This window comes from Carcharodon carcharias, chromosome 8, assembly GCF_017639515.1.
Source record: "Carcharodon carcharias isolate sCarCar2 chromosome 8, sCarCar2.pri, whole genome shotgun sequence".
Taxonomy (NCBI): domain Eukaryota; kingdom Metazoa; phylum Chordata; class Chondrichthyes; order Lamniformes; family Lamnidae; genus Carcharodon; species Carcharodon carcharias.
The window spans coordinates 86,035,548-86,059,561 of NC_054474.1; the positions used below are offsets into that span (position 1 = coordinate 86,035,548).

At 42.9% G+C, this 24,014-nt stretch overlaps 1 protein-coding gene across 2 annotated transcripts in view; it reads left to right on the forward strand.

Moving 5' to 3' along the window:
• The window catches only part of LOC121280945 (slit homolog 3 protein-like), a 738,609-nt gene that overhangs the window by 487,153 nt on the left and 227,442 nt on the right, over positions 1-24,014 (forward strand). For both annotated transcript variants that reach the window (XM_041193415.1, XM_041193416.1), the window contains 6 exons: positions 939-1,010; positions 1,901-1,972; positions 5,711-5,782; positions 19,971-20,134; positions 20,865-20,989; positions 23,720-23,817. In XM_041193415.1, the coding sequence (XP_041049349.1) occupies positions 939-1,010; positions 1,901-1,972; positions 5,711-5,782; positions 19,971-20,134; positions 20,865-20,989; positions 23,720-23,817 (603 nt within the window). The remainder of the gene's footprint in view (positions 1-938; positions 1,011-1,900; positions 1,973-5,710; positions 5,783-19,970; positions 20,135-20,864; positions 20,990-23,719; positions 23,818-24,014) is intronic.

A 24,014-nucleotide genomic window follows, 5' to 3' on the forward strand; every position in this document is an offset into this window, starting at 1 on the left:
AATGATGTAGCTGACCCTTTCCTCTTCACTAGTGCCTTTTAGAAAGATACTGAATATCAGTCTGTATTGTTATTTAAACTTCTCAAATGCCTCTGCGACATCATCTGTCTCCCAATTCATCATGGGCTGGAGCTGTATGTTTATTGCTGCAGCAGACATTTCATTTTTGCAAAATTCACTCAATCTTTCTTTTTCTGGCACTAATTTGGCTTGATTCTTCAACCTAATTCAGCATTAAATATGTTTTAAATGTTTCAATTTTTACTCACAGATACTCCATTGCCACCATGTTATGTCTTCTGGTTCCCAAAAGTCAGAAATAATCATGCTTTAGACTCAAAGTGCTGGAGTTTCATCGAATGTATTTCTTTCTGCTCTCCGAGTGAATGGTAGACTGATGCATTGCTGATTGGCACATGACTGCAGTGCAATAGTTAAATATGGCAGCCAGGATATATATTCACATACAATTAGTTTCTAGCTCTTTACAAATAATATAACAATGTAACACTAACTTTCTGCAGTGTGTTTGTGCAAACCCCATAAATTCTTAAAAATAGTGGGGCTATTGAGGTTGCCCTACCATTTGTGCAATATAAAAAGGGAAGCAGCATAAATTGACCAGAAAATTATAGCATTCGTATCCTATGGCACATCACTTCCTTGCCTGAACCTACTGGACGATCTGTTCATCAATATATTGTTATTTGGACACTCACCATTATTTTTCCAGCAAGGTTTGGGCCAATGTCTAGAACAAAAGGTGTGTTAAAGACAGCTTCTCACTCCTGGTTTTATGATAACTTCACAGATAAATTGACAGATTTGCCTCTGAGAGGTCATAGAGTGCTGAGTAATTCATTACTTTACAGCCACAGGCCGGTTTTAGCTGGGCAATTTACACAGCTGATTGTATTTGTTGTGTTTCCATTTTGCAGAGATTTGAGCAACAACAGTATTAGTATGCTCAGCAATTCCAGCTTCAGCAACATGTCCCAGCTCTCAACACTGTGAGTACAGGGTCCAGACTCTTAATACTCTCTATTACATCTTATCACTAGTGTATGTATTTTCCTACTTGTGTTTCTAGTGTTTGCATGTGATCCAATTGATGTTAGTTGTATGTGTTTACTAATGTGCATGTTACTATTATCATTAATGTGCCAGCTTACTGATAACGCTAGTTGTTACTGACGGCAGTAATGTGTAAGGGGTGTTACTTGATATTAATAGTATGCATGTCAATGTTGTTGCCATAAGTTTATATCTATCAGGATGTGATACTACTAATAATAGTGGACGAATATACTGAATTAGTTTGACTGCTGTGGTGTGCAAGATAAATAATTTGCCTTTTCACTTATTTTCCAAGAGCTCACTGGGTACACGGGATTAGTGACCCAGTAAAGAAGAGTCATATGGACTCAAAATGTTAACTTTGTCTTTCTCTCCACAGATGCTGTCAGACCTTCTGCGTTTTTACAGCATTTTTTGTTTTTGTTAGTGATCTAATGTTCTGTTTCTGGACTCAGGCTCAGAGTCTGGCCCAGGATGACGCTGTTGTCGGTCTCTGGCTGTCTTTAAAGTCTGCTTGAACCTCCATTGGGAGTAAGCGAAAAGCAGTCACAAGCTGCTGTTACACAGCTCCAATTGGCCCACTAAGGATTAGCATTGCAGCAATTCAGTTGCCCAGCCTCTTGACTGCAGGTGGTTATTTGGTAGGTGAAAGGGAAACAGAGGGATTTCAGACACCAAATAAGAACCCCATTAATAATTAGTGAAGGGCGACAAATAATACCTCAGAATAAAATTGTGTCTGGTTCTTTTTAAAATTTTGAGAAACCTCCCATCCCTGGTCCATAATCATCATTTAACTCCTTCTTAATGTGTATTTTGTCAGAATTCTGAGCTACAACCGGTTGAGATGCATTCCAGTTCATGCATTCGATGGTCTGAAGTCTCTGAGATTGTTGTAAGTATTTACACAGCATTATTTGGAGCAAACTTTGTGTCATTGGAACTGACGAGGAATTGCAAATGTGGATTTTGCCCTGGCATATGAATCTTGAATGCCACTGTTGAATGACCCTAACTATCGACGTCCATTCCTCCCCCATCTCAGACCTTGCCTCCTGTCAGTCCCACTCTTTCTTTCTGCCCACCTCTCCCAATCCTTTCCTCGCTTTCCCCATGCCATTTTCATCTCTCAGAACCTCAGTTACCATTTTTTTTTCTTTTTTTTTTTCCATTGGATGTCACTGGCAAATATTTCATTTGCCTGCTTATTATGCGGGCTTTATGTCAGCCATGCACTCCAAGCTAGGTTTGAATGGTAGATTATTTTGCCCCAAAGAGCATTAGTGAAACCAGCTTAGATTCTGATATTATTGAATTCAGCCCATAACATGATGGGATTTGAACTCAAAAGTTCTGTGTTGCTAGTCCAGTAGCATAACCACTAGACTGTTGTAGTCCAGCTGGCAAAAGTAAAGAAACCCGTTTACCCTGTGGCAAACTTCACTGCTCTATCATCACCCTCAAGGTTGGTGAAAATAAAAGCATACGCTATAAAGTAATAAAAGGAAATTTTCCAATCAGGATAAACAATGTAAAAACCTAGGTAAAGTAAGATGAAGCAGAATCCACTTGTGACATGATCGTCTTACGCACTCTCTGACTAAGGCATGTATCAGTTATCTGACTCTTGCTCATGTGTCATGTCCATAAACCTTCATGGTATGTCTCAAAGACAGAAGTGAGCACTCAGTCTAGGATCAGTTATGTAGAATGCATGAAGTCCATTTTGCTCTGAAAAGGAAATGCAAAGGGATACTATCAGAAAGGGCACATTACTTACTGATTTCCAATAGAGGAGTATCTGACGTCTGTTGTGTAAGAGTACCTCAATAGGCCCCATGCACCTGTGTTAAGAAAGGGATTGCTATCCAATGGTGCATGTGTTTGAATGTCAGGTAAGGGCAGGATCATGCTCAGCAGTAAAGTCCCCTGTAGTTGAATATCTTATCAATGATTACAGTCTGGGCTCCATGGAGAATTGTCTCTTGGATGATACACCTCAACATGAATCAGTTTTTCAGGAGAAAATCGGTATGAATGGTGGAAGGTAGGTTTTGGGGAGGTGTTGGGATGAGTGGAGTAAGAACAAACATTAACTTTCCTCATTTAAGCCTTCCATCAGCTTTGCTTCCCAAAGGAATCCATTCCAAACTAGCAGAGCGGGGTCACTGGGAACCGACATGACAGCAGTGTCAGTTTCTAGTGCCCCGGCAACTTACCATTTACTGTGCGAACCCTCGCTAGATAGCGTCAACGTGCAACGACTGTATAAAATCAATTTGTGCTGCTTATATATTGCTTTGGTACCTCAAAGGGTGGCAAGAGCAAAACACAGGCAGGATTTTTAATGCCGCCCCTCCTGCTGGAGGTACAGTACTTTAGTCAATAACTAACTTGTTGCCACTTTCAGACATGCCCCTAATAAACAAGGATACATATTGCTAAGTATTTTCTACCTTTTAAGCACAACATGTTGGGAAATATACCTTTCCCACTTCATCTGAGATTTAATCAGTGTTGTGAGTGGAGTTGCTGGTATTCGATCCTGTCACTAGAAATCTGTCAGTTAAAAATATGTAGATAAAATAATTGTTTGTGATTAAAAACAAACTGTGTGCTGCCCCTCTCCACTGACCCCCTTTTTCATTGTGAGGTTGAAGTCTCTGAGATTTGATTCACCTTTCCAGTTTCTCTGGTAGGTTAAAATGGTTTGATCACATCTAGTCAAAGATCAGCGATGATTGTATTGAATGGCAGAGCAGGCTCTGGTCTGCTGCTGCTGTTCCTATTTCTTATGTTCTTAGCCCAATTGATCTGAATGGAGGAAATACTGGGCAGGTCAATGTAGGCTGGGCTTGGTAGCTACAAAAAATAATTTAAAAGGCTAATGGAATGTTGGCTTTCAACTTGAGAGAACTGGAATACAAAAGTTATGTTTCAGTTATATAAAGCTCTGGTTAGGTACCATCTGGAGTACTGCATTCAGTACGCCTTTCATGTCAGATATATGGGGGCAGAATTTTCCGAAGTTCAGGAGCAGGTGCACCTCCAATCAGCGCCTCCGATTGGGGGTGTGCCGCCATTTTACGTGGGCAGGCCAATTATGGCCTACCCAGCGTGACGTCCACACGGAAGCGCTATGCGCTCCCTGTGTGGGCAGGAGAGGATTCCCTGAGCCGAGAGTGCGCTCTTTTGTGCATGCGCACGAAAAAGCGCACTCATCTCCCTGAGGCTAAGTGCTGCCTTAGGGAGATCGGCTCCACAATAAAAAATCTTAAAAACAGAAAAAAAATTTCCCTGGCATGCCCCTCATGTGACACTGTTACATGAGTTGAGACATGTCCATCACTTTTAAATATACTTTTATTAAAATTTTAAAAACCTATATGAAGCCTCATCCCACCCGTGGGTGAGGTTTCATGCTTTTTCCAATGCCTGCCAGGGCTCCCAGCCTGCCCGCCAACCTTAAGTTTGGACGAGCAGGTCCACTAATTACTTTAATTACTTTGTCAATGGCCTAAATAGGACATCAGGAGTGCCCGCCCAACGTCATCCCGTGTCATTTTACCCATTGGTGAGTGGGCCCCACCCCAACCGGGAAATCCTGGCCATGGGGTTTGCAGGGAGTGCAGTGCAGATTCACCAGAATGATACTGGGACTAAGGAGAGGTTACGTTGATCAGGTTTGTATTCCTTTGCGTATAGAAGATTAAGGGATGAACTACTTGAGGTGTTTAAGATCATTAAAGGATTGACAGGATAGATGGAGAGAAATTATATCAATTGTGACGGAGCCCAGGACAAGGGGCATATCCTTCAAATTAGAGCTAGGCCATTCAGAATATTGTCAGGAAGCACTTCTTAACACAAAGGTAATGGAAATCTGGAACTCCCTCCCACAAAAAGCTGTTGAGGTTAGGACAATTGAAAATTTCAAAACCAAGACTGATAGATTTTTGGTAAGGATATTAAGCAATATGGAGGCCAAGGGGGTAAATGGAACTGATATACAGGTCAGCCATGACCTAATTGAATGGCAGAAAAGCCTCAAGGGGCTGAATGGCCTGCTTCTGTTCCTGCACTATTACTTTTTTGGTACAAGGGCATTTTAACTCCCATGATGTGTTAGTGTGTTGTAGCAGGGTGCAGCCGGTATGTTACCCCATCTGCTGGATGCAGTGGACTGTGTTTTTTGTGTACTATCCTAGACCCAATGCTTTACCCCCACACTGGTGTTTTTGGCTTTCCTTTGCATTACACACTTACGTGTTATTCAATATGTGGCATACTGTGGCCTATGCATTATCCTGTGTATGACACAGCCTGAGCTACATCTGACCCTGTGTGTAAAACATATAGATCAAGTAGATTAAACCCAGATTTATTCACTCTACTTTTGTTAGTTTTCTGCACTATTAACACAGTAAAAGATGATATAAAAATTTAATCCATAACCTTTTCAAAGGATGTAATAGATACTCTGTTAATTGTGACAAGTTGACACTTCCCAGAGAAAATTATCCTTCAGAAATGTATTAACGTTCCCAATATGTAACACTTCTATATTGCATTTTACATACTGTTACTTTTACCATTGATATAATTTTAACATCTTCATTCTTTTTAAAAATAGGACTTTACATGGTAATGACATCTCCACCATCCCTAATGGAGCATTCAATGGTCTAACATCACTTTCTCACCTGTAAGTAAACAAGGAGGCTTTTCGTCTTGTCACAGACAGAATGTATGTGTTCTATTACTGCCCATGTTTTGTATGGTGGTGATATGTGTTTTCTTACCCCTTTGAGTGTGCAAAGTCAATTAAATATCTTCAACAGCAAGCTTTTGTGAATTTTAAACTAAAGATTATTTGTTCGCACACATTTACCTGAATTTAAACACAGTGTCTAATACACACTCTGTCACAAACACAAAGATTAGAGGCAGATAACATAATGCACTTTTACAGACTATAGTTATCTCAATCTCTGATTTACAACTTCCGATCTCCCACAGGCCTTTAGTCTTTTGCATTGTTTTGATGAGTTAAAGTTGAAGTAAGGGTCTTATACAGCAGATATCACAGTAGGTTGTGAGGTTTCATGTAGTCAAATTTCTAGGAGGTTGGTTCTCAGGTGAACTTGAAGTTAGAGCAGGCTGAGGGAGTCTTCTCCCTCTTGGGATCTCCTGCTTTCAAGGTATTGCTGTTAATTACCTTGGCTGCTTGGTGACTTGCAGTTAGTTTGTGGTCTAGCTTTCTGACCACTGAACTGTTTGTTCGATGGTTTTCTGGTGAAATGCCTGCAAACAGCTTTTGCTGATTTTTAAAAGCAGACAAAAAACATGGCTGCCTCACGATGTGACTTCCATAAATTCAAAGTCCTTTCCAAATAAGGGGTGGCATTTATGTTGATTATAACATCCTGCATTGTGGATTAACACCTTTGAGATTAATCTAGTCTAGTTTGGATGGGGAAAACCCTCATAATACAAAGGAAGGCTGATAGGGTTCATTCATTCCTGTTTACCAGTTTTTGATCTTCCCTTTTGTTCAGGATGAACCCTGGAGATAGGCAAACTGGAGATTCTATAGTCCTTTTCTGTTGGTCCATTCTTAAACCAAGAGACGTGTGAATTCCCTGGATGGTTGTGAATGTCCATATTAAATTAGTTATTCGCTTGAGAGTCGGTACTGTCTGCAGCTCAAATGCCAAAGGTTACATTATTTCCAGCAACCATTTTAATAGCTTGTTTGTGTCTAGTTTTTAAAGGTATTGACTGAAAGTTCATAATATACTGGGAGCATGACACTCTCCCAAGAGAAACCTTTCCGAAGAGAATTATTCAAAACCTGTATGCCATTTGTGTTCCTGGTAGATTTTAACTCGCTTTAGTTTCTGAGAGGAAGCTTCCTGGGGATTCCATTGGAATTTTGTATGAATAATGCCAAAGCCTCAACTGAAGATTTGTGAAATTGAGTCTCAATGGCAATTTTCCCCTTTCAAGGTAGATTTAAGCAGCAAACTCTTCTAAACTCCATTCTTGCGGCTGCTGAGACTTTCCATCTTGCAGTAGGTGTGGTTTCCTCCATAGCGCAAGCTATAATAAGGAGGTTGCATAGAGAATTGTAATTCTTTTAAAATTAGTTTTCTCTGCTGAACTGTTTGTTGAGCATTGTTGATGTTTGGAGAATGGCAAACTTACCTCTTCCCTCATGCATTTAATGGTTTCTTCTTGCAATTTGGTTGCACAGGCACCATGCATTGGTGTTTTTTTCATTCAGTTTGCTGAGGCACACACCTTCTCAATGTATCTCTTTGTCGTGGTAGATGCCATTTGCATTTCTTGGATCCAATGGCCATAATTTAATTTTTGTGAACAGCTTTTGGCTTGAGCAGTCGTTCTGGAACACAAAATGTTTCTGTTGAGGACCCAAAGCAGGTGGAGCTTTTCCATCCGGCAGAACTGAATATATTTCTTAAGCATCTTCCTTTCTTGATTAGATTTTATTCCACCTGAACATCTTTCTCAGTCTTTCCATACTGGAGTGTGGTGTCAAGACTAATGAAGTGTCAGAAACTCCTTAGAAAGTCAGGGATTTAAGTTTTGCCTTTGGCAACCTTTCTCAGTTTATGTTAAAGTAGGAGTGCAGAATGTGATGCACACAGTTATTTGATCAGTTTTGTCACCTGTTTCAATTAGAAAGTTTAGGATCAATGTATCAACGACATAAAATTTTGTAAGTTTCTAGTTTTTTTCTGTCAAACTATACTTTAGCTTGTCCTTGTTCTGTGGCACCCTGTGCTATTTGCAGCAGAACCCTCTGACACAGATCGGCCTTAACAATCACCTACATACCCACCGGAATCCTACCAAACACCCTAGATGATGAACGTGGTCACCTTCACCTCGAAGGATGATCAAAAGCAATCTGCTTTTGTTCCCATTCAGCTGCCCAATTCCTCTCTTTCTTCACTGTGGGGTTTTTCCCCAACCTTTGGTCATGTTTATAGCTGCCTTGTGCTCAACTTACCTATGATATCTCCTACATTTTCAATGTTATCTTTGTTTGTGGCATAACATGTTAGAATGCATTTGGAGCTGGGTTGTTTCCAAAATGGTATTCTGGTGTAGACATACAGTCAACTCCCATTGTTCACGACCCCCTATGTCGCAAATTTGTTTACCCATGCGAGTGTTTGTACAGTCGATCGCAGTTCGCAGCTCCAAATCGTCGCCCATCCGCAATTTAACATTGAAAACTTCTCACCTAAACATATGCTGGTCCTGAAATAAATAAAAGACTGAATTTAGAAGCCTTAAAAACAAGGTTTCCGTGTTGTATTTCCCCGTAGACAGTGTGCACTGTGTCTGTGCTGCCTCCAACTGCAGGTGGTTTGTTGTGATTTACAGGATACAGAAATTTCTGACCAGTATTTTGCAGTACAGGTACAGTGCAGCACTTTACCAAAAATGAGTGAGTCAAAGCCAAGCAGAAAATATCCCAGGAAAGTGATAACACTTGTACAAAAAAAAATCACAATCACGGACTGAAAAATGGTTCAAATGTTATCATGCTGGCCAGAGAATACTCTGTCAATGAATCCACAATCAGGTACATTTGGCAGTTAGAAGAAAAAATAAAGGCCAGTATTAACGTTTCTGGTAGTCACACTGCCAAGTTAACTTTTGCGAGCGGGAGAGATCCATACTTAGAGGAAATGGACAAGTTACTCAACGCATGAATAGAGCACCAACATCAAAAGAGCATCCCAAATAAAGGTCCAAACATTTGAAATAAAGCACTTGAATTGTTCCAGCACATAAAGAGTAGTGAAGAGGGTAGTGCTGGTGTCACAGATGACGATGAAAGTGTCTCTCCTTCGACTTCCAAAGGGTTCTCAGCCAGCACAGGATGGTTCGATCGCTTTAGAAAGCATTTCAGGCTGCACAATGTGAAGTTAGTGGGGGAGGCTGCTTCTGCTGACCAGGCAACTGCAGGAGAGTTGCCCAAGGTGCTACAGGAATAAACTGAGGAGAGAGGCTACCAGACAAAGCAGCCCTTCAATGCAGATGAAACTGCCCTGTTCTAGAAGAAGATGCCAAATAGAACATACGTTTTGAAAGAAGGGAAAACAGTTCCAGGTTTTAAAGCAGCAAAGGACAGGTTGACACTTCTGCTAAGTTCCAATGTGGCTGGCTTTACATGTAAACCAATGCTGGTTTATAGGTCAGAAAACCATTGAGCTTTTAAAGGGAAAATAAATCTCATCTGGCAGTCTTTTGGAAGGCTAACAGCAATGCCTGGGTTATAGCAGTTGTATTTGAAGACTGGTTCACCAGTTGCTTTCTGCCAGAGGTCAGGACTTATCTGAGGGAAAAGAATCTGTCTTTCAAGGTCCTACTAGTCCTCAATAATGCAGCTCTCTCTAGCTGAGAACAATCCAGATGTTGACATTTTGTTTTTACCCCCAAATACGACCTCACTTATCCAACAAATGGACCAGGGGTCATTTGAGGCCGACAAAATTTCAGCCACATCCTTCACCTTCTGGAAGCAGACCCTTCAACTGTAGTCCATGATTCCTGGAAGAAACTCAACATCCTCAGAACAGTAGGCATAATTAAGGACTCATGGGATGAAGTTAGAGCTTCAACCATAAATGCCTGCTAGAAAAAAGTTTGGCCTGAGGTTGTGAATGATTTCACAGAGCTCCCCAATGTGGATGCTGAAGAAGCCAGGATTGTTGACTTGGCAAAACAAGTTGGAGAAGAAGGATTTGAAGACCTGGCTGCAGATGAAGTGAGTGAATTGCTTCAATCTCATCAAGAGGAACTCTCTACAGAAGAATTGGCTAAACTGATGAAATTAAATTAAATGGTGCAGGATCAGGAAGTGAGCCTAAGAAGGCTTAATTCACAACCAAGATGATGGCAGATCTCATAAGATCAACTGAAGAGATTAAAAAACAGGTCACATGCCATGACGCAAGCATGGAAATAAGTATTAAAAACAAAAAAACTGCGGATGCTGGAAATCCAAAACAAAAACAGAATTACCTGGAAAAACTCAGCAGGTCTGGCAGCATCGGCGGAGAAGAAAAGAGTTGACGTTTCGAGTCCTCATGACCCTTCGACAGAACTTGAGTTCGAGTCCAGGAAAGAGCTGAAATATAAGCTGGTTTAAGGTGTGTGTGTGGGGGGCGGAGAGATAGAGAGACAGAGAGGTGGAGGGGGTTGGTGTGGTTGTAGCGACAAACAAGCAGTGATAGAAGCAGAATATCAAAAGATGTCAACAACAATAGTACAATAGAACACATAGGTGTTAAAGATAAAGTTGGTGATATTATCTAAACGAATGTGCTAATTAAGAATGGATGGTAGGGCACTCAAGGTATAGCTCTAGTGGGTTTTTTTTTTATTTTTTTATTTATTTTTTTTTTATTTTATATAATGGAAATAGGTGGGAAAAGGAAAATCTTTATAATTTATTGGGAAAAAAAAAAGAGAAGGGGGAAACAGAAAGGGGGTGAGGATGGGGGAGGGGACTCACGACCTAAAGTTGTTGAATTCAATATTCAGTCCGGAAGGCTGTAAAGTCCCTAGTCGGAAGATGAGGTGTTGTTCCTCCAGTTTGCGTTGGGCTTCACTGGAACAATGCAGCAAGCCAAGGACAGACATGTGGGCAAGAGAGCAGGGTGGAGTGTTAAAATGGCAAGCGACAGGGAGGTTTGGGTCATTCTTGCGGACAGACCGCAGGTGTTCTGCAAAGCGGTCGCCCAGTTTACGTTTGGTCTCTCCAATGTAGAGGAGACCACATTGGGAGCAACGAATGCAGTAGACTAAGTTGGGGGAAATGCAAGTGAAATGCTGCTTCACTTGAAAGGAGTGTTTGGGTCCTTGGACGGTGAGGAGAGAGGAAGTGAAGGGGCAGGTGTTGCATCTTTTGCGTGGGCAAGGGGTTGTGCCATAGGAGGGGGTTGAGGAGTAGGGGGTGATGGAGGAGTGGACCAGGGTGTCCCGGAGGGAGCGATCCCTACGGAATGCCGATAAGGGGGGTGAAGGGAAGATGTGTTTGGTAGTGGCATCATGCTGGAGTTGGCGGAAATGGCGGAGGATGATCCTTTGAATGCGGAGGCTGGTGGGGTGATAAGTGAGGACAAGGGGGACCCTATCATGTTTCTGGGAGGGAGGAGAAGGAGTGAGGGTGGATGCGCGGGAGATGGGCCGGACACGGTTGAGGGCCCTGTCAACGACCGTGGGTGGAAAACCTCGGTTAAGGAAGAAGGAGGACATGTCAGAGGAACTGTTTTTGAATGTAGCATCATCGGAACAGATGCGACGGAGGCGAAGGAACTGAGAGAATGGGATGGAGTCCTTACAGGAAGTGGGGTGTGAGGAGCTGTAGTCGAGATAGCTGTGGGTGTCGGTGGGTTTGTAATGGATATTGGTGGATAGTCTATCACCAGAGATTGAGACAGAGAGGTCAAGGAAGGGAAGGGAAGTGTCAGAGATGGACCACGTGAAAATGATGGAGGGGTGGAGATTGGAAGCAAAATTAATAAATTTTTCCAAGTCCTGACGAGAGCATGAAGCAGCACCGAAATAATCATCGATGTACCGGAGAAAGAGTTGTGGAAGGGGGCCGGAGTAGGACTGCAACAAGGAATGTTCCACATACCCCATAAAGAGACAGGCATAGCTGGGGCCCATGCGGGTACCCATAGCCACACCTTTTATTTGGAGGAAGTGAGAGGAGTTGAAGGAGAAATTGTTCAGCGTGAGAACAAGTTCAGCCAGACGGAGGAGAGTAGTGGTGGATGGGGATTGTTCGGGCCTCTGTTCGAGGAAGAAGCTAAGGGCCCTCAGACCATCCTGGTGGGGGATGGAGGTGTAGAGGGATTGGACGTCCATGGTGAAGAGGAAGCGGTAGGGGCCAGGGAACTGGAAATTGTTGATGTGACGTAAGGTGTCAGAGGAATCACGGATGTAGGTGGGAAGGGACTGGACAAGGGGAGAGAGAAGGGAGTCAAGATAACGAGAAATGAGTTCTGTGGGGCAGGAGCAAGCTGAGACGATCGGTCTACCGGGGCAGTTCTGTTTGTGGATTTTGGGTAGGAGATAGAAGCGGGCCGTCCGAGGTTGGGCAACTATCAGGTTGGAAGCTGTGGGAGGGAGATCCCCAGAGGAGATGAGGTCAGTGACAGTCCTGGAAACAATGGCTTGATGTTCAGTGGTGGGGTCATGGTCCAGGGAGAGGTAGGAGGAAGTGTCTGCGAGTTGAAGCTCAGCCTCCGCGTGGTAGAGGTCAGTGCGCCAGACAACAACAGCACCACCCTTGTCAGCGGGTTTGATGACAATGTCAGGGTTGGACCTGAGAGAATGGAGTGCAGTAAGTTCAGAGAGAGACAGGTTAGAATGGGTGAGAGGAGCAGAGAAATTGAGACGACTAATGTCGCGCCGACAGTTCTCAATGAAAAGATCGAGAGAAGGTAAGAATCCAGAGGGAGGGGTCCAGGTGGAGGGAGAATATTGAAGATGGGTAAAAGGATCCGTTGAACTGGGAGAGGACTCCTGCCCAAAGAAGTGAGCCCGGAGACGAAGACGGCGGAAGAAGAGTTCAGTATCATGCCGAGCCCGAAATTCATTGAGGTGAGGGCGTAAGGGTATGAAACTAAGTCCTTTGCTGAGCACTGAACGTTCAGCATCGGAGAGGGGAAGGTCAGGGGGTATAGTGAATACACGGCTGGGGTTGGGATTGGAAGATGGGGTGGGGACGGAGGGACAGGCAGGGGTGGAGGGTCCTAGATGGGTGTTGGTGTCGATGAGTTGTTGGAGCTTGCGTTCCTTAGCACTTGAGAGAAAGAGAAAAAGTTTCTTGTTGAGGCGTCGGATGAGCCGAAGGATAAAATGAAACTGGGGGCACGCGCAGCTTTGAAAATAAGTATTGCCTTTTGTAGAGCGATTGACACAGACATTTCTCCTTACTGAAAACTTTACAAAATTGAAAAGCAAAAGACAAAGCAGTCAAAAATAACGTTTTTATCATCCACACCAAAGTCTGCATCAGCCCGTCACCCACTCTCTCTACCTACACTCTCGAGTTCAGCACAATACTCTACAGTAAAGTACTGTAACTTGTAATGTGTACGATACTGTAATTGACGAGTTTTACATTGTTTTTGTTTTCTTACATTGTCAGTTTCTGCAGTAAGATTGTCTTGGATTTACTCAAAAACATAGTTTTAATTGCTTCTTTTCCTTTAAAAATGTTAAATTCTGGGATGACGGAACCTATCTAATTCACTCCCATTATAAAATATGTTCGCTGTTCACACTTTCACCCATGTGATTTTGTGGGAATACTGTATCCGTTAAGGGGTATGGTAGCACAGTAGTTATGTCACTGGACTAATAATTCAGGCACGTGTGTTCAAATTCCACCTCAGCAGCTGGTGCGATTAAAATTCAATTTAGAAAAAAAACTGGGCCAAAATTATCCAAGGCAAATAATCGCCACCTCAAGGGCATTAGGGATGGGCAATAAATGCTGGCCTTAAATGAATAAAGAAAAGAGAAATGACTATTAAATGTGAAGAACTTTGGCAAGGCTTCATCATTTTGTATTCACTAATAGCCACAATTTGCATCAAGCATGCTGAAGATTTTATGCTTTGATAACCAAGACACTGCTTCATCTGTGGCCCATATTTAGTGTGGCTCTGTGGTAGCACTTACTCCTGAGTCAGAAGGGTGTGGACTCAATGACCCCTACAGAGACTCTAGCACAGCATTTGTGCTGACCCTCCCAGTTGCAGCACTGAGGGAGTGCTGCACTATCAAAGGTGCCCATCTTTCTGACAAGCGCATAACAAATAGGAGAAGAAGTTTCCTAGATGAAAACAGTGATTACACTCAATAAGTATTTCATCAGCTGTAATGCTGATGCCCTGAGGTTATGAAAGACTCTATATCTCTTTCATAACTGGATGATGTTCTTAATCTATCTTGCCAAAGGCATCTTACTACCAGCAGAGAGGGGGGACTTTCATTCTATCAGCCTGAGCTCCTGGCCCCAGAGTTGGAGAGTGAATTGGATATAGTTTTCTCCAGAGTTTAAAAGCTAAACAAATATTATTTTACTAAACTCTCATTAGTGTATAATGATAGATAATTAAAATAATTTTTCTTTAACTTTACATAATACAAAATATACCTCAATCTGCTAAGTGATTGCCCCATTAGTTTCCTCTGGATGACTGTGTGACTTAGATGGAAAAGGGTTGTTATTAATGAGCTGAACTTTTTTGGCTGCCTATTCTCTTAATAGATTTCGCTGAAGTTGCTGCCTCCTTAAGAATAAGGAAGCGTGACAGCAGCAAAAAATATTGGTGTTTGAACTGTCACCCATTGTGGTGATTAAGCACTTCTCAGTATATCTTGAGCAGAATAACAAAATAGCCAGAAGTTTCTGGATTTAATTAAGGGAAAATACAATTTACACAATTTAGCCAACATGAAATAGAGCAATCGGGCTGTGATAAACAGCGAAGCTGACCCTTAATGTAACTGGAACAAAATCAGAATCAAGTAACAGTTTCTTTCAAGGAAAGCTAAACTTTGATGAACAGCTGGTTTAGGTGCATAGGTTATAAAAAGGATTAAGGGATGAGGGGACTGGTTGAAGTTAATGTATTCATAAGGAATTATTGCACTAATGTGCTCTATTTGCTGGTTTAATGGTCTTAGTTAAAAGAATTGCAAACGCACGCTTTGCATTATAATTTGCTTATTAAACAAGAGTCTCTGCTGAGTTATTTCTGATGCATTGTGTGTAGCTTTTACCACCATAAGTAATGAAGAACCGACATTACATATTTTTTAAACTTGCCTTTTCCATAATCTGCTTTCTGTATTCTTCTGAGAGACCATTTTATGAAAAGAAAACAGAAACACTGTTGCATTGGGATACCGCTGTTTCACCTCAGACACCTTTGTTTCAAATCAAATTCAAAATGAGATAATGAGTCTCCTTCATTTTCCAGGTTCCGGTATGAAATCCCCAGTGAGCATAATTGTCAGCACAATAAGACTTTTATTTCTATCGCCACTTTCAATTGTATTGCATACTAACGTGGCTGGAGAATTGTTTTAATTTTAAGAATGGTTAAATGTGCATTGGTAGGGGACTGGGTAGCTCAGTGGGCAAGAGGGCTAGTGTGCAATTCAGAAAAATGACAGGTGTGCGGGGTTTGATCCCTGTTCCAGCAGAGGTAGACTTGGGGCCTGGCTGCTTGCCCTGTCCTGTAGTGAGATCATGGCATAAGTTGTGGTTCAGCAACCCCCAAATAATCAAGGATGCTATCTGAAGAAGAAGAATAAATGAGGATTGTAGCCTGGGACTTGGTGGAATGATGGGTTAGAATATTGTGCATTCATTTCTGGAACCCGAGGGCCAATCCATTTGAGCTTAGACTCGAGATGAAAGTCTTTTGTTTCCCTGAGTTTTAATGGATAGAAAATGAGGAGGAATATATATACTCGATGGGTAAAAAAATACAAGGCTATGAGGAAAGGCTAGGGGAGTGGGATTAGTTGGGCTGCTCAACTAAAGAGCAGGCACAATAGCCTGAAGGACCTCCTTCTGTGTTGTCATTCTATGAATACTCTGACTACCACGTCCAAAGTCCTGAGATCGCCTTCCAGGAACACTTGTTTCTAACTCTGCCACAAAGTGTCATTCTATGCATCTTGAATTTTTGAGATCTGATGGGTGGATTGCAACATTTTTTAAAAAATCCATTCACAGGATGTGGGTGTCACTCGTAAGGTCATAATTTATTGCCCATTCCTAATTGCCCCTGAAGGTGGTGGTGAGTCACCTTCTTCAATACAACTGAATGGCTTGCTAGGCCATTTCAGAAGTAACCATATTGCTCTGGATCTGGAATCTCAGACAGAGGAGCTGATGGTGTAGTGGTATTGTTGCTGGGCGAGTAATCCAGAGATCCAGGGTAATGCCCCTGGGGACATGGGTTTGAATCCCATCACAGCAGATGGTGGAATTTGAATTCGTTTAAAAAAATCAGGAATTAAAAGTCTAATAATAACCATGAAACCATTGCCGATTGTTGTCTGGTTCACTAATGTCCTTTACGGAACTTTACCTATGTGTGACTCAGGTTGACTCTGAAATAAGCCATTTAGTTGTATCAAACCGCTACAAAGTCTCAATAAAGGAATGAAACTGGACAGACCACCCGGCATCAACAGGAAATGACAAATCAGTCGACCCTGCAAAATCTTTCATACTAACATCTGGCTAGTGTCAAAACTGGGAGAGCTTTCTCACAGACATAGTCATCCTCACAGAATCATACCTTACAGATAATGTCCCAGACACCACCATCACCCTCTCTAGGTATGCCCTGTCCTACCAGACACATTTGGTGGAACAGTGGTATACAGTTGGGAGGGAACTGCCCTGGGAGTCCTCAGCATCGACTCCAGACTCCAAAAAGTCTTATGGCATCAGGTCAAACATGGGCAAGGAAACCTCCTGCTGATTACCACACATCATCCTCCCTCAGTTAATGAATCAATGCTCCTCCATGCTGAACACCACTTGAGGAAGCACTGAGGATGGCAAGGCCGCAGAATGTACTCTGGGTGGGAGACTTCAATGTCCATCACCAAGAGTGGCTCAGTAACACCCCTACTGACCAAGCTGGCTGAGTACTAAAGGACATAGCTGCTAGACAGGGCCTGTGGCAGGTGGTGAGGGAACTAAAAAGAGGGAAAAACATACTTGACCTCATCCTCATCAATCTGCCTGCCACAGATGCATCTGTTCGTGACAGTGTCGGTAGGAGTGACCACCGCAGAGCCCTTGTGGAGACGAAGTCCCGCCTTCACATTGAGGAGATCCTCCATCGTGTTGTGTAGCACTACTACCGTGCTAAATGGGATAGATTTCAAACAGACCTAGTAACTCAATACCCGGGCATCCATGAGGTGCTGTGGGCCATCAGCAGCAGCAGAATTGTACACAAACACAATCTGTAACCTCATGGCTTGATAATATCTCCCACTCTACCATTACCATCAAGCCAGGGGATCAACCCTGGTTCAATGAAGAGTGCAGGAGGACATGCCAGGAGCAGCACCAGGCATACCTAAAAATAAGCGACACCACAACCAGATCAGATCTAACCTCTGCAGTCCTGCCACATCCAGCTGTGAATGGTGGTGGACAGTTAAACAACTCACCAGAGGAGGCGCCTCCACAAATATCCCTATCCTCAATGACGGGGGAGCCCAGCACATCAACGCAAAAGATAAAGCTGAAGCATTTGTGACAATCTTTAGCCAGAAGTGCCGAGTGGATGATCCATCTCAGCCTCCTCCGGAGATCCACAGCATCACAGATGCCAGTCTTCAGCCAATTCAATTCATTCCATGTGATATCAAGAAACAGCTAAGGAACTGGATACTGCAAAGTCTATGGGCCCTGACAATATTCTGGCAATAGTACTGAAGACTTGTGCTCCAGAACTTGCCACACTCCAAGCCAAGCTGTTTCAGTTTAGCTACAACACTGGCATCTACCGGCAATGTGGAAAATTGCTCAGCTATATGCTGTACATAAAGAGCAGGACAAATCCAACCCAGCCAATTATCGGCCCATCAGTCTACTGTTAATCATCAGTAAAATAATGGAAAGGGTCATCAACTGTGCTATCAAGCGGCACTTGCTTAGTAATAACCTGCTCACTGATGCCCAGTTTGGGTTCTGCCAGGGTCACTCAGTTCCTGACCTCATTAAAGCCTTGGTTCAAACATGGACAAAAGAGCTTAACCCCCAAGGTGTGGTGAGAGTGACTGTCCTTGACATCAAGCCACATTTGACTGAGTGTGGCATCAAGGAGCCCTAGCAAAACTGGAGTCAATGGGAATCAGGAGGAAATCTCTCCACTAATTGGAGTCATACCTAACACAAAGGAAGATGGACATGATTGTTGGAGGTCAGTCATCTCAGATCCCAGAAATCACTGCAGGAGTTCCTCAGGATAGTGCCTTCGGCCCAACCATCTTCAGCTGCTTTAACAGTGACCTTCCTTCCATCGGAAGGTCAGAAGTGGGGATGTTTGCTGATGATTGCACAATTTTCAGCACCATTTGCGACCCCTTAGATACTGAAGCAGTCCATGTCCAAATACAGCAAGACCTGGACAATATCCAGGCTTGATCTGACAAGTGACAAGTGACATTCGTGCCACACAAGTGCCAAGCATGGACCATTTCCAACAAGAGGGAATCTAACCATCACCCCTTGACATTCAATGGCATTACCATCACTGAATCCCCCACTATCAACATCTTGGGGGTTACCGTTGACCAGAAAATGAACTGGACTAGCCACATTAATACTGGGGCTACAAGACCAGGTCAGAGGCTAGGAATTGTGCAATGAGTAACTCGTCCCCTGACTCCCCAAAGCTTGTCCACTATCTATAAGGCACAAGTCAGGAGTGTGATCGAATACTCCCCACTAGCCTGGATGAGTGCAGCTCTCATAACACTCAAGAAGCTTGACACTGTCCAGGACAAAGCAGCCCACTTGATTGGCACCCCAGCTACAAACATTCACTCCCTCCATCACTGACGCACAGTAGCAGCAGTGTGTACCATCTACAAGATGCACTGCAGGAATTCACCAAGGCTCCTTAGACAGCACCTTCCAAACCCATGACCACTACCATCTAGAAGGACAAGGATAGCAGATAGATAGGAACACCACCGCCTGGAAGTTCCCCTCCAAGCCACTCACCATCCTGACTTGGGAATATATCGCCATTCCTTCACTGTTGCTGGGTCAAAATTCTGGATTTCCTTTCTTAACAGCACTGTGGGTGGACCTACACCACATGGCCTGTTGTGGTTTAAGAAGGCAGCTCGCCAACACTTTCTCAAGGGCAAGTAGGGATGAGCAATAAATACTGGCCCAGCCTGCGAAGCCCACTCCCCATGAATAAATAAAAAAATAGACCAGACCAGGTAAGGATGGCAGATTTCCTCCCTGGAAGGTCTTTTGTGAACCGGAACTGGATTTACGACAATCCAGTTGTTTCATGGTCACTGTTACTGAGTCTAGTTCTTTATTCGAGTTAATTTAAATTCCCCCCACCCACTGCTGTGGTGGGATTTGAATTCACGCCTCCAGGTCATTATCCTGTACCAGTCTAGTAACATAACCAATATGTAACCATAACCCTTTTGACCCTGCACTTTTCCAGAACACTAAGCACTATTCAGATTGATGGTGTGACTTATTTTTGTGGAGGTATGAATGGTTACTGGCAATTGTATACTAACATCCCATGAAAGTAGTCAGTTTAAAAATGAAATGAAATTGTGCATGGTGTATAATTGTTGGAAATGAGTGAATTTACCTCATTCTGCCAGCACTTAGGATCCCCATGAGATTACTTTTAAATGCTGGCAGTTCAGTGGGCAATTTAAACACATCGGATTTTACGTTTAAATTCCCTGCATAAATTGCACTTCTCACAAAGTGTAAGTGCTGCCCATGCTATTTACCTGAAATGTTTTCTGTCCATTTTCACCAGAGTGGCAGTACCTTCATTCAGTGGGGGCAATTTTAAACTCTCATGACTGTGAGGAAACTGTTAGGATTGGGTGCAATGTAAGTCTTCCATCTCATCCAATTTTGCTGTCCATTAAGGTCAAGGGACTGTAAAATTAGATTGGGTGTTAAGGTGCTGTTCCAGCCCCTCCTATGAGTTTCCTGCCTGGCCTGGCGAGATAGGTCAAAATGACTTATTAAACACCTACCAGTCTTTACACTCCCTCTTTCTCTTTGCCACCAGTGCCCTTGGGGCCAATCCTCTGTACTGCGACTGTAACCTGCGCTGGCTGTCTGAATGGGTGAAGTCAGGCTACAAGGAGCCAGGTATTGCTCGCTGCACAGGACCAGAAGATATGAATGAGAAACTTCTCCTAACAACCCCCACAAACAAGTTCCACTGCAAAGGTATGTTGAGTTGAACCACAGGATAAATGGCACAAAACAGCCCCATTCATTGTTGTGCTGGAATCAGTTATTAAAGAGGGACAATAGTGAAGAGAAAGGACTACACCCACGTGCAAAGGCCAATTTTTTTCAGGCTCCAGGCCTAGCACAGATTGGAGATCAGTCAGAGGTCAGTCAATGCAACCTGCACATTTCTAACTTATTAAAATGAATGATCAGAAAGTCAGAAGTGCAGAGAATCAAACATACTAACTTCTGTGTCTCATTCTCCAATCTGTGGTCCTATCCAACAAGGTTCCTCATTGGGAGCAGTGTACCCTATAATCTTGCCAACTTGTATAAAAATATAGCTGTCTCTGCCAATCAGGAAGCATGAAAGCTGGTAAATCCTATCTATATGGAGTCAACAGGCTCCTCTAAGATGAAAGATGATGTAACTTGAGCATTTCAAAACTCATATTCACAAAGAGATGGGCTCATCTGCTGCCATATTGGAAAAGCTAATTGTTTTGTGCTGAAAAATGTCTTTTTTGCTGTTCTGTGCCAATTTTCTCTGCTTCCCAAGGCTCCTGTGCACTCTCCTGTATAAGTCTTTTTGATGGCAGTTTTGTAAATGCAGGATTTGCATTGCATGAGCAATACAAACTTGCTGTGCTCTGAGACTCATGCACAGCAGGAGTAACTGAGCATGCTTAGGCGACAGTAACACCTTTTCCTTTTACTCTTTCAGATCCACCGAATGTTGCTATCAAAGCCAAGTGCAACCCATGTCTATCCAGCCCCTGCAAAAACAATGGAACCTGCAACAATGACCCAATTGAGTTCTACAGGTGTACCTGTCCCTATGGCTTCAAGGTAAGAAGTAATGTGAAGGATATCAAATCCTTGACAAAGGCAGTAAGATTGTTCCCGTTGCTTGTCTTACTGAAAAAAAGTTGCCATGAGTACAAAATGGAGTTTAATTTCTGGATGGGAGGAATTTCACCCTGAAAATCAATTTAATAGGCTCGAATATTTGCCACATGGAAAGTAATGTCTTCTAACACATTTCTACTTCTGGGACCAAAATCAACAACCGTACCGGAATGTTCCTGCAGTAATCGGAAAAGGGCATCTTTCGACATCTGCTATACATTTCCTAACCTTTAATGATTTGGTTCAATTCGGCCCTTAAAGCTTTTGTTTTTTCTGGTTTGATGTACTTTCTTGTTTGCAGTACAGTATAATTGAAAGAAATTGTGTTTTGAGTGGGCATGTAACATGCAATTGAATTATAATGTGCTTTGTCATTTGGATTTGCAAATGAAATTTTGTTAGTGTGTTTGTAACCTCAGCAAGAAACTTTCTTTGCATGAGTAGCATGAGTTTTTTTTATGTTCCTGTCAGTTTGTACATTCCTCCTGAGGGTATTATTTGAAGAGGCTTTGTTTCCTTCATGAAGATGATTCCACGAGCATCAGTCAATGACTGTTAACTTACCTGAGAAGCCATTATTTACTTGGGATTCTTGATCGTGACTATCAGCAGATTGTTTAATAACAGGGGAGGAAGTTCACAACCTTGGTGTCATATTTGACCTCAAAATAAGCTTTCCAGGCCATCACTAATGTGTCTATTGCTACATCCATAATGTTGCCTGACCTGCCCTTGCCTCAGCTCATCTCCATGTTCTCTTTTGAAAAAAATACCACGAGACCTTCAAAGCCATCTGAAGATGAGGCCTTGATTTTACCCCTTAGTAGTGTGCTGGAGTATCACCCCACATTACAAGTTCACGTCCTGGAATGGGGCCTGAACCACAAGCTGTTGCCTTCAAGATGAGAACACTACCAATGGAGCAAAGTTAGTGTTTGGGGAAGTGACCAAAGACTTGGTGAAAGAGCTAGAGAGAGAAATAGCAAAGCAGGGTTAAAGTTCCAGAATTTAGGGCCAAGATGGTTCAATCTTTATCCCACTTAGCATTAGTCACATTTCAAATGGAAAAATTTGCCTGAACCCAAAGCTGATAACAGTACTGCCGGTATAAGCATGAATTCCATTCACAACTGCCATTGTGAAGTCTTCAAGTGATTTGCTAAATAGTGCAAAACTTCATCTCCCATCTGCTGGGAATTGAGTGGGGGTGACTCCCATCTAGCTAAAAGAATTCTGAACAGACATCAGACATAGAAGATCTTTATGCCCCACCTGGGGTGAATTCACCCATGAGGAAAAAGGATACTCTTCTCAGCTACTCTCCAATCTAATTTCCGTGGGCTGTCTTCCTTCCCTGAAGATGCTAGCTTGTGCTGGTGAAGGCTTCACTTCTGAGGGCACTAGTCAGCCCCTGTACTCCGCCCAGAGGGCTGTTGTTCTTGTATGAGCTTCTTTAGATTTGGTAGGATAGTGACCCACAGGAGGCATCAGAGATGAAGCCGATCCTGTTCTCATCCAACATCCAGACATGGACACTTTGCTGCAGCTTAACAATCAAGAGTGGGAACTAAGGTTAATGTCCCCAACTCTCCAAACCAGTCTAGGAATACCTCCACAGCCTTCCAGATTGAAGTCAGCTAATTTAGCACAAAACAAAGCATGGGACCTTTCTAATGTATGCAGTTCAGCCATACATCCCATGATGATTCCCCAATTGCTCGTGATTGCTATGCTGTGCTTCCTACAATAAATTCGCACATGCGTGCACTTTGGTTGATAACATGATTGGATTTCCCTCTGATAGAATAACCCCTTGACCTTCAGTTTCTAGGGCTCTCACTGACTTTAAGGAAGGAATTCACTCCCATCTGGTGCTTTGCAACTCCCGTCAGTTTATGTGTATGTCAATTAAAAGAGAACAATTCACTCCCATTGACTACAATCTGGCTGATGAGTGCCTCAATTTCAACTGCTTATATACATGATACTTACTGCTGTCAAGTAGCGTATGGCAGCTCCTGTACTGTTCACACAGGGTAAAAAGGACCATTCAAGTCTCAATTCTTGTACCCGTCCACTGTAATGGATGGGTTGTATGTGCATTCCAGTAAAAGAGTTGATATTCGACAGCAGGCTCATCCGTGTTCATGGAGGAGGAGATGAATTAATCTCTTGGACAAGCTCAGCAGCCATTTAAATTACCCCAACTATCAGGTGTGATTTTAAACCACATAAGCAAGTATTCCCAGATTTTATGCCTTAATCTATGTTGAAGTTAGTGTCAATTTCCATGGACTGGAGAAAGGAACAATCATCAGAGCCCCTGTTCCTGATTGCTTTCAGCAACCCCTGATGACAAATGCAGGGCTTAAGTGCTTATAGCTTAGACCTTAGTTTAGATGGCCCCCATGCATGGGCTGCTTGCTAATACTGTCCAGACTCAGAAATGAAGACTAATCATTTGGGCATGGTACCAAAGTATAGTAAACTACTTGTGGAATCAAATCCCAATGTAAGTCACCATCTTCAGAACAGGAAGGGAGAAAATCGGAGTGGGCGTGAGGGTCTGTGCACAGCTCTGGAGGGGTGCACGTGCATTATTCTACTGATGGCGTGTTGCACTCCTTTTGAGGGGATATCAATAATCCTCTTGTCCTTTCACTGTCACAGGGCCAGGATTGTGCTGTTCCCATCAATGCCTGCATTAACAGCTTGTGCCAAAACGGAGGGACCTGCCGCCTCAGTGAGGGAGAGAAACGTGGATTCAGGTGCTCATTTAAATAATTAAATAAGAGAGATGGATTTACTTCTTCTGAACATAAGCTCAGTCAAATCAGGTTTCGTAGCTGAGAATTTAATTGAAAGAGTAAAACTGTTGTTCTTAAAAGTTGACCATAACCTGACACACAATTCACTGGCAAAAAAGAGGGGCTGGATTTAATGTTCTGCAGCCAATGGGTTTGAA